At 42.7% G+C, this 11,154-nt stretch overlaps 1 protein-coding gene across 1 annotated transcript in view; it reads right to left on the bottom strand.

Annotated features, from left to right (window-relative positions):
- Positions 1 to 3,359: 3,359 nt before the first annotated feature.
- The window catches only part of chst15 (carbohydrate (N-acetylgalactosamine 4-sulfate 6-O) sulfotransferase 15), a 9,921-nt gene continuing 2,126 nt past the window's right edge, over positions 3,360 to 11,154 (bottom strand). Inside the window, exons 2-9 of the mRNA XM_076978728.1 lie at positions 9,004 to 9,041; positions 8,208 to 8,783; positions 7,588 to 7,927; positions 7,194 to 7,337; positions 6,588 to 6,744; positions 5,758 to 5,914; positions 4,424 to 4,571; positions 3,360 to 4,118 (exon numbers count right to left, since the gene is read on the bottom strand). Coding sequence (XP_076834843.1) covers positions 3,928 to 4,118; positions 4,424 to 4,571; positions 5,758 to 5,914; positions 6,588 to 6,744; positions 7,194 to 7,337; positions 7,588 to 7,927; positions 8,208 to 8,612 — 1,542 coding nt within the window. The 5' untranslated portion in view covers positions 8,613 to 8,783; positions 9,004 to 9,041 and the 3' untranslated portion in view covers positions 3,360 to 3,927. The remainder of the gene's footprint in view (positions 4,119 to 4,423; positions 4,572 to 5,757; positions 5,915 to 6,587; positions 6,745 to 7,193; positions 7,338 to 7,587; positions 7,928 to 8,207; positions 8,784 to 9,003; positions 9,042 to 11,154) is intronic.

Below are 11,154 nucleotides of genomic sequence, written 5' to 3'. Positions count from 1 at the left end.
CACTCTAGGAAATCCTTAAAATGTAAATGGAATGAAGTTTGTTATATAGCCTACTGCTTCTCCTTTGCTTAATTTCTTTATTGTCCGTGTGAATTAAAGACAAACCTACGATGCTGTGGAATTCCTCTTTGATGTCCATAACTGGCTTAAGCCCAGGAAACACCACAAAACTGGGCACTAGTCATTTTGATGCCAGACATAGTTTTTGGACAGACCGACATACAGTAGCTTTGCTGACAGATCCCGCATCTCCTACACTATAAAAAAAAATTCCACTAGCAAAAAACGAAGAGCGACGTATAACAATCTGGAGAGAATTTAGGGCTGATCCGCGATGTGTAATATTTGAAATGTGACGCTTAATAATTTTATTGACGTAAGTATTGGATTGTGCTGAAAAACGATAACGTTCATTAAAAAAATAATCCGAAAATGATAGGCCTATGTCTATTCGGGGTTTTATAAGGCGTTCCCGACGAAGAACTCGGCGAATAAACTGAGTTTAAATATCCACATGATCTTCGAGGAAAGGACGCGTCATGATGACGTGTTTGTAACTCTGGGTCAGGTCCAAGTTAACCTGCCAGCGAGCAGGTTAGCTTCAGAGCATAAGTTGCTACAGTAACTGACTCCGGTTCTCTTTAAGCTCGGTTTCTGGAACGGAAAACCTCGAGTTTCCGTGAACTCTGAGTTAACTTACCCGGGTTTTCTCGCTTAACCCGCTTTGTGGAACACCCCCCAGGTTAAAATCTCACTCCAAGCGAACGTCAAAAGTTGGCAACCCTGTATTGTTTGGTAGATAGCTACCGTCAATGTAGCTTGTTTCATTTATCTTTTACTTATTCTTATTTTATTTAAATTTTTCTCAGTTTACTGTTTTACAGTTTTATATATTTACTTATAATTATTAGCTTCTTAAATTTGTAAATATGTTTTCTTTAAAGTCATTATTTAATTAATATTATTTTATATTTTTTGCCATGGCAGGCCGGCCCCAGTCTCGGAGGGAGATGCTCAAAGACACGCCCACATCTCACTCGCTCCTCCCTCTTGCCCAATCACCTTCGTATTAGCACTCATTACATTATCATCTGAAGCCGTCCGGTGGAGATGCATCCAATTGCACAGCCGGAGAGCCAACTGCAGTTCTAGACCTGCAGTTTTAGACCTGCAGTTCTAGACGTGCTGTAGTTTTAGCCATGCGCCACCTAGCGGCTCGGAATGTAGCTAACGACAGCCAACCGCAGTTCTAGACCAGCAGTTCCAATGCATGCCGTAGGCTCAGGGGCTTGTATATTGTAATAATCCATTGTTTATTTGTTAAATAAGCCCATTGATTCTGAATTGTTTTAGCCAAATCTATAACATTTGACAAGTTTTAAACGATAATGTACACCACATTTTGTATTTAAATAGAAGTAGTACGCCTCATTTTCCCTGTTCTTTTAGGGAGTTTTGATTAATTTTGTCATTTACACACACAGCTTGTCTCCTGAAGATATTTTATTTTTAATTAAACTACTGGATTACTGGCATAGGCTATTTTGTATTAAAAATCAGCAAAAATTGCATAATGTCAGGATGCTTTCAGTGAGTAAGCATACGTTTCCAGAATGTTAGGAGTGATTTATTTTACTCGTATACCTTCATTGGCATGCAACTAGCAAATATTATGTGATACTTGGGGTTTTTCGCTCACACGCCACACATCCGATTTCTCACGCCGAAAAAAAATCTAGTTTATTTACCTCTGATCCATATCTATGATTCAATGAGTTACCAGTTCGCTCTGGCGCAAACACTGGCGACCGATCGATCGCAATATAATACAAATTTTTGTCCATTTTACGTTCGCCACCACCCCACCCACCCCCCCCCCCCGGCAAAAATTTACGTTCGCAGGACTAGCATTTCTCTCAAAGTCGAAGTAGCTACAAAGTAGTCATAAAGGTAGCCAGAACTAACGAACTAAGACACACTAACGCTAGCCAGATTCATCCTTCATGACATAAACATTACGATAACACAAAAATGACCTTCAGACCGATCATATTTACATTTACATTTATGGCATTTAGCAGACTAAATATATGTGTATCATATATTAATATGCTCAATTGTATCAATATTCAGAACATAGTCTGGGTTCTTATGGGTTAATAATGATGTGGAAATGCTACTTTAGCTTGCTTACTACTTTTAGTATTAATAGTAGCGTAGTAAGTGCTAATTTCCTTCCTTTAAGTTGTTTCAAATTTAATCAAAGTAGCTACTAAGTAGCCATAAAGGTAGCCAGAACTAACGAACCAAGACACACTAACGCTAGTCAGATACATCCTTCATGACATAAACATTACGATAACCCAAAAATTACCTTCAGACATTATCATATATCTATCATATATTATTGTTGCTTATAAATATTCTTCCATCTGCTCCCGCGACATACTAAAACACTATCTGGATATTACGTTACATACATCTAAAACTACGGCACGTCTAGAACTGCAGGTCTAGAACTGCAGGTCTAGAACTGCAGGTGCGGTTGGCTCTCCGGGTGTGCAATTGGATGATGTAGGAGATGTGCGGTGCACTCTTCTCCAGAGAGACTGATACCCCACAGCCACTGCGTGGCCGCTAAAGGACGCCGTCCTCAGTGCTTAGACGTCCTGCGCTATCTACATTGTTTGCATGCGTTTGGTTGTGTACTGCGCCACCGCGCCTTTATTCGCCTTTACACGCCTCGCCTCCTGCTGCTTCATTCACGCCGTGACATTTTTTAATTCCTTTATTTTTAGTTGGCACTTTACTTTCTTGTGTAAAGCATGTTGAGTCTCCAGTGTGTATGAAAGGTGTTGTAGAAATAAACTCACCCTGCGTGCCCCTGAACCCGTCACTTGAGACCTCTTCAACACGCGGATAAATTATTGAAGCGTTCTTCTAATTACGTTTGCACAGGTGAAATAGGGTTTCTTGGGTGACCAAAGTGTGCTAAATGATGCAGTTTGTGGTAAGGTATTTGCAAAGCTGTGATTTATAAATGATTTTTGAGTGAAAAAATGTGTGTGCTTAGAATGTAGTAGTTTGGAGTCACAATGTTGACACAAGCTTCATGTTTTTGGATTTGTGTGCATAGGTTCATATTTTGTGTGTACAATGTGGAAAAACTGTAGCATAATGTTTTGTTGGCAATGTTAAGACTTTGGTGCCCTCTAGTGGTGACGTTTAGTGGATAGCCAACAAACCACAACGTTGACATTTTGTAACCTGTGATGAGTCTGGATGACTGTACATTAACCAGCTTCCATACATGTAATTACTGTCTCAATCTTCATGAGGCTCAATAACGGTGAAAAATCATTTATTCAGTATAGTGCACAGCTGCAAGAAACAAACAAAAATATTTATTATAATATAAAAGATATTACTTATTATGACTTATTTAAAATATAAAACATTTATAGTATAAATTCAAAGTGCTTCATATCTTGAAACTGAGTCAGTTGGAGTGTAGAGATCAACACATCCTCATTTCTCCATGTTCTCCACCCTCGTTTCTCCATGTTCTCCACCCTCGTTCCTCTATGTTCTCCACCCTCGTTCCTCTGTGTTCTCCACCCTCATTTCTCTGTGTTCCCACAGGTGGCAACTGTCTCCTTCTCAACACCTGTAACAGCCCATATGTTTCTGCCTTTAAAGAGGACTTGGCAACGGTCCAATCAGATGACGGAGCATAGTAACGGTCCAATCAGATAAGGTGACGGAGCTTAGTAACAGTCCAATCAGATAACAAGATGAAGGAGCTTAGTAACGGTCCAATGAGAATTTTATGAAATTCCTTACAGGTGAGCCAAGCAAAGTAAAAGAGTATTTTTTATTAAAAATGGACTAGCAGTGGAATTGTCCTGAGTCTGACTCCAGACGCCATTACAGCCGTGTCCACAGAAAGCTCGAGTCATCCAGCAATACGGCTAGTTGCTGGTTAAAGGGCCCATAGAAGTTTTGTAGAATCTCCTTGGTGATTGGCAACATTGGACCTAGATTGCGATTGGCTGGGTTCCTGGCATTGGATGCTGGACTTCTAGTGATGTCAGCCTCCTTCTGCTGAGTAAGTGGTTCTGTAAAGATCACACACTAAGACAATAAGTGGGAGTCCCCACACACCCCAAGGCTGTGTATGTAAACACCATTGTAGTTAGAGCAGGTTAACTTCAGTCCTGAAAACCCAAAACCCATGACTTTTCTGTTCTAGACAATTCATTACAAGTTTCAACTGACTTGTGATGAATTGGCTAGAATGGTGGATCATTTACTATGATCTATCATGATCTATTTCCAACTGGGAACCACTGGATGGATCACCAAATAGATCACTGAATAGATCACTGAATAGACTGCCAGATGGAATTTATAAGGAACAAACCTAAATGCAGGAAGCTGAGGACTCTGTGAATGGTGTGATTTCTGTTGGCTGCGTGATCCTCCAGTCGCAAGACTAGAATCTGCTCTGGGCTAAACACACTGAGCCAGTCCAGCAGATAGACCACATACAGCCCCACCTGCAGCCTTACCTGCACAGGAACACGAACAAGACACAACAACAATATAGGACACAGACAGGACTGAACAGGACTGCAGAACACATACGGGACTCAACTAAACAGGACTGAGCAGGACTGGGATTTAGTGGGACAGCATGTCCTGACATTATTTGAGTTTTATTCAAGAGCTAATAAATCTGTCAATACTTTCATAATTAAAGGCTGTAGATAATGCTGTTTAATTTTAATGTTGTTAAATTTTTGTTAATGATAATGTAAATTTTTTGTTAAGAAACTCTTAAACTGTTCCATCTTATTTACTTTATTTACTTTATTACATTATTGTCATGTTACGGTCCCCGACCCCTCCCTTTTGGGCGTGTGTTTACGTCGTCTGCGTCTACTCGTCTGCGTCTGTGGATCTCCGTGAGTGCGGGTGCGTCTTGTGTTAATTTGTCTCACCTGTGGCTCGTCTCGTCATCATGTGGGACTTATGTGGTTTGTCTATTTAATGTGCGTTCGCGCAGCGTCCTGTGCTCGTCTTTGTCAGAGTCATATGTGTGTAAGTGTTGCACGTGCGCTGTCTACGCTATTTGTATGTGATAATAAAGTGACGTTGACGAAAACCAGCGGACTCGTGCCTCGTCCGTCTCCCTGTGTCCAGCGTCACAATTATTTTATTGTGTTTGTTTCCTTTTTATCTTTAATTTCTTTTATTAATTTTTTCCTTTTGTCTTCTTATCTTTGCTTCCTTTTAATGTTTTTTTAATGCATGTATGAAAGGTGCTATACAAATAAAGATTATTATTATTGTTAATATTAAATTGACTAACCAGTAGAGGGAGCTTAGATTTCACGAATGACATGAAAACATTCTTTGAATGGTTCTTTATATGCTTCATACAAAGTCCTTGAGATGCCCTGCATTGGATATGTTCATGATTTTAATTCATAGTTTTAGGTCTAACACTCACGAGTGTGACACTCACAGGTATAACACTCACACACTGACGGGTGTGACACTCACAGGTATAACACTCACACACTGACGGGCGTGACACTCACAGGTATAACCCTCACACACTGACGGGTGTGACACTGACGGGTGTGACACTCACGGGTGCGACACTCACGGGTGCGACACTCACAGGTATAACACTCACGAGCATGACACTCACAGGTATAACACTCACAAACTCACGGGCGTGACACTCACAGGCATGGCACTGTTGAGGGTGCTGTTGTACACACAGGAGCGTACAGGTCTCTGAGACAGGCAGGCCTCAAACAGCTGCAGGGACTCACACACACGCTCATGAAAGTCTTCCACTGTCTTATTGGCCATGCCAAAGTAGAGGTAGTCTGAGTACAACCTATGCATATGGACACACACATTCACAGTCAGTTTGAACAAGTTCATCGTTCTAATGGGATGAATTGCACGATACTACAAATGCACAAAGAATTTTGTCTGCGTGCATTTGTAGTTTGAGTGTCTGTTTGAGTGTCATTCAAGTGTGTGTTTAAAAGAAACAGGAAAATCTAATGAATTTCGCAAGTATATAGTCTATTTTATGATTAACTTAGACTGATTAACTTACAATTCAGATTAATCCATGGTGCTGTCACTTTAATGGGCTTTTATAGCATAATAAAACCATCAGAGACCATCACAATGGACACGTATGCAGTCTATCTTGCATTGGAGGTATTCAGTCCAGGAGTTCAGTCCTGTTGAATAACTAGTCCAGGTCCACCCAGTCCAGGTCAAATAGCCAGTCCAGGTCCAGGTCCAGGTCCAGGTCTTTCCAGTTCCTTATATACTTTTATATACTTGTATAAAGTAGCAATTGGCTGTGGATCTCTTGATTATCACAGCAAGGTGTTTTTGGAACTGGACCTGATCTGAAAAACCTAGAGTGCCTTAGGACCTGCAAGACCTGGACTGAATACCTCAATTTAGATGACTTTACAGTTTAGCATTACTGCCCTAAACCAGTCATAACAGTGAATGTTTCTTTCAGAGACTATTAGGTGAGATATTACCTTTCTACAGGATCTCTGAGCATCACTATGAATTTGGCATTTGGCTGGACTGCATGGATAAAGTCTTGAACCAGGTAAGGAGGCTCCACCCCCGTTCCGTCGTCATAGAAATAAACCCATGCATTGTTGTCCCACATAGTGGAAGCGCTGGCCTCACCTGTTAATCAAGCATTCAAACATAAGCACCAACGTATGAACGATGATTCTCCAGTATCCACAGGAGCGCCAAAGACCTTCAGAGCTCCTGATGTATTTTATTTTTTTATTTTTGTAATTTTGTAAGATGATAATTTCATTTGATCTGCACTGATGACCAGAACAGATGAGCAGAAGCGTGTGAGAGATTCTACAAACTGCATCTGAGTGAAAGTTTGATGTTCCCTTCATTCAGCAGTGATTCAGCAAGACTTTTATCATATTACTTTTAACAGAAATGAGAGTTTGACGGGGACCAGCACACTTCTCCTAGCTCTAGCCCCTGTGAGCTGCTCTTGCACTGAGAAAAACAACCACGTAACCAAACGATTCTGCTAATAAATTGTAACACAAGCTGACACTCCCAACAGTGACCACATGTCAAGTCCATTTAGAAAATAAAAACTTTACCAATGATGATGTCCATCCCGATTTGTCCTCTGGACGAACTGTCCAAGAGCTGATCTTGAATCTGATAGGCTGCCTGGTCAAATAGGTCCAGGTAGTCTTCCAGAGGATATGGGCTACGCAAACCTTCGTTCAACCTGATAATCCCTGAGAAAGATATTTCAGAGGCTCAGAAAGACCACAGGCCACAGACATCAAACAGCATCCAGTAGTTTTTACCAATAGTCCTTGTGGTTCTGACATGATACATTGTAAAAGTACCCATTTAATTAAATGGGCACATAACAGAATATTGACTTGACAAAGCAGGCTCAGATGACCTTGGTGGGAGGTAACCTGTCTCTGACGTTCTGCCTAATATCTACCAACAACTGAAGCGAGGAACTCTCACACTCACCAAACCTCTTTCTTGTCCACCAGTGTGGCTCCTTCATGGTGGTGAACTGGACCTGTGGATGCAGCCGCAGGCAGTCGTAGAGGTCCGTGGTGCCACACTTGGGCTGCCCTATGACATAGAAGTATGGCAGGCAGCGCAGACGCAGACGGACACCCCCATGGCGACGCAGGTGCGCCTGGAAGGCAGTGTTCAGGTGCTGATGCTGAGCTCGGAGGCGTTTGGAGTGCAGCACGTAGAGGTTCCCCCCATACGGGTCTGCCGCCGGACCCCCCGTGTATTCCTCATACCAGCAGGGGTTCTTGAGGGGCGGGAGAAACTGACGAGGAATTACAGAAAAAATCTGACAGGAAGGAATGAATACAAAAGGTATATAATCAGACTAATCTACACGATACTCAGTATGATTATTAGCATGATTACCTCACTGCGTACACTGAACAATGTCCAAATGCCCAGATTATAGGATTACATCAAATGCTGCAGCTCAAATGTGACCGTAGTGACTCAAATTGATCAATGGTCTTCAGCTCCAGATAACACTATATGTTCTATGACAAAATAACCACCAGTGATCAAATCTACGACCAAATATTGTTTTCAAGTCCGTTGTACAGACGCACATGTGGTTCCTGTTCTTTGAGTTCGGAGATGTCTGGTACCACTCGCTGCTGGATCTCCACCTTCTGCAGGACTGCACAGTCCTTCCTTGACAGGACGACAGGCCGAGCCAGGGGCCCAAAGTTACGGGCAGACAGTGCAGGTAGCGGCCCCCTCTGGGTCCTCATCAGAATGTAGGAAGCCGTAATGAGGAACATGGCAGTGAGACCAAACAGGAAGGTGAAGACCTTGACCTTGCACAAAGCCCTGAGAGTCCAGGGGGCCCACGTCTGGTGTGGCCCTCTACACAACTCTCTAGCAGTCGGGTCTCTCGTCCACCCACTGCCCAGTCTTGAGAGTGTGTACGATATTTTGTAGTCTTCCATCTCATGAGTAGTGCCAGTGGGATTTACATATTTGTATTTCATTGTTTTCTCTTATGTCTATCATATGCTTTCAGAGGACCAGATGATTGGTGTTTAAATTGTGGCAGGATTAAAGGAAGGAAGCATCACAGCTCTGGGAGGGAGCGGCTGTGATGTGACACTGTGTGTTATTACCATGACTGTTTCAGCAGCGCGAACCCACTGTGATGATACCTGAGGGTAGTGGGCACTTGATGAGAGAGAAAACCTCACAACTCAGACAGTGTGTGTAGAATCAGAGCAGTTGTCCATCATGAGCATCACAAGTGCCATATATATCACACACACACACACACACACACACACACACACACACACACACACACACACACACACACACACACACACAAAATTCCTGATGTCTCTAGAGTGTGTGTGCTGAGCTTATACTCACACATACACACACACACTGCAGCTCAGATATCAGTGTTCCTGTAAAATAAAATGAGAGAGAGAGAGACAGAGAGATTATTACTGAAAATGAAACCATAACTACCGTCAGTGGTCTTTTAAACTCTGGGGTATAGATTTAACCAAAGTCTCATCTGGGTTTCTCCATCAGTGGAGCTTTGCTGCCTCTCGGGTTCCTGTCTCTGTCTCACTTACAGGAGTACGGAGACATTGGTTTAATATAGTAGAATAGTAGAAATAGTAGAACCTAGCACCACAGAAGTGGGTTTAGGCCTGTATTAATGTTAAACGGAGAATGGTATCAAAATCACACTGTGCACATATCACTCTGTGTGTAGCTGGTGTTGGGAGCTGTGATGCGTATGATGTGTTTGTGAGGATTGTGACATGTCAAACTCCACAGATGCTTACAGATCAAAAGGATCTAAAATAGTGGTCAGAGGAAGACGGGTAGAAGCCAGCGAGAGAGCAAGCCAGTATATACACAATACAATGAAGAGCAGTCAAAAGAGTCCAGGTAAGAAAACACGGAGGAGCAATACTGATGGACCCAAACAAAGGGCTAATCCGAGAGTACAAGAAAAAGTACAACTTCGGCAATTCGGCAAAAGTATGTTCGGCAATTTTCCGCAAAGATTGAGTGAATGAGTCCACGTATATATGGGTGAGAACTAATGAGGTACAGGTGTTGCTTAATACTGTAGGGAGAAGTATTTATTCCTTGAGATCAGCCTAGATGTGTGATTCTGGGTATTGGAGTCCGTTTGAATTTAACTGAACTGAATTGAATATACTTTATTGATCCCAAAGGAAATTAACTGGTTTGAATTAATTAATTAATTGGTTTGAATGCATGACAGTGTTAAGCCAAAGCATATGTTAAGAATATGTTAATAATATGTTAAGGATATGACCAACTGTCAGCTCCTCAAGTCTCTCGCCCTCTTACACTTACTGGCAGTGCATGTAACTCAGGATAAACACCAAACATACTGAAACACTCCCAGCATCTGTGTACACACAATTACTTGATTCATGACGTGATTACCAGCATCTTCTTGTAATGTTTGTGTGAGTGAAAAAGACCCTCTGCCCACCACCACCGTCAGGGGTTAGAGTTAGTCAGGGGTTAGGGTTAGTCAGGGTTTAGGGTTAGTCAGGGGTTAGGGTTAGTCAGGGGTTAGTGTTAGTCAGGGGTTAGGGTTAGTCAGGGATTAGTTAGTCAGGGGTTAGGGTTAGTCAGGGGTTAAGTTAGGGGTTAGGGGTTAGGTTAGGGGTTATATGTTTCAAATTATTGAGGTGTGGAGGTGTGGTGTAGTTGTGGAGGAGGTGTGGTTTAGTTGTGGAGGAGGTGTGGTGTAGTTGTGGAGGTGTAGTTGTGGAGGTGTGGTGTAGTTGTGGAGGTGTGGTGTAGTTGTGGAGGTGTAGTGGAGGTGTAGGTGTGGAGGTGTAGTGGAGGTGTAGTTGTGGAGGTGTAGTTGAGGTGTAGGTGTGGAGGTGTAGTGGAGGTGTAGTTGTGGAGGTGTAGTGGAGGTGTAGTTGTGAAGGTGTAGTAGAGGAGGTGTAGTGGAGGTGTAGTTGTGGAGGTGTAGTAGAGGAGGTGTAGGTGTAGAGGTGTAGTGGAGGTGTAGTTGTGGAGGTGTAGTGTAGTTGTGGAGGTGTAGGTGTGGAGGTGTAGTAGAGGTGTAGTGGAGGTGTAGTTGTGGAGGTGTAGTAGTGGAGGTGTAGGTGTGGAGGTGTAGTGTAGTTGTGGAGGTGTAGTTGTGGAGGTGTAGTAGAGGTGTATTGGAGGTGTAGTAGAGGTGTAGTTGTGGAGGTGTAGTAGTGGAGGTGTTGTAGAGGTGTAGTTGTGGAGGTGTAGTAGTGGAGGTGTAGTAGAGGTGTAGTTGTGGAGGTGTAGTAGAGGTGTAGTTGTGGAGGTGTAGTGGTGGAGGTGTAGTTGTGGAGGTGTAGTAGAGGTGTAGTTGTGGAGGTGTAGTAGTGGAGGTGTAGTAGAGGTGTAGTTGTGGAGGTGTAGTAGAGGTGTAGTGGTGGAGGTGTAGTTGTGGAGGTGTAGTAGAGGTGTAGTTGTGGAGGTGTAGTAGTGGAGGTGTAGTAGAGGTGTAGTTGTGGAAGTATAGTAGAGGTGTAGTTG

This window comes from Brachyhypopomus gauderio, chromosome 17, assembly GCF_052324685.1.
Source record: "Brachyhypopomus gauderio isolate BG-103 chromosome 17, BGAUD_0.2, whole genome shotgun sequence".
Classification (NCBI taxonomy): Eukaryota; Metazoa; Chordata; class Actinopteri; order Gymnotiformes; family Hypopomidae; genus Brachyhypopomus; species Brachyhypopomus gauderio.
The sequence above is the reverse complement of the archived record's forward strand: the minus strand, read 5'-3'. Positions and strand labels throughout refer to the sequence as shown.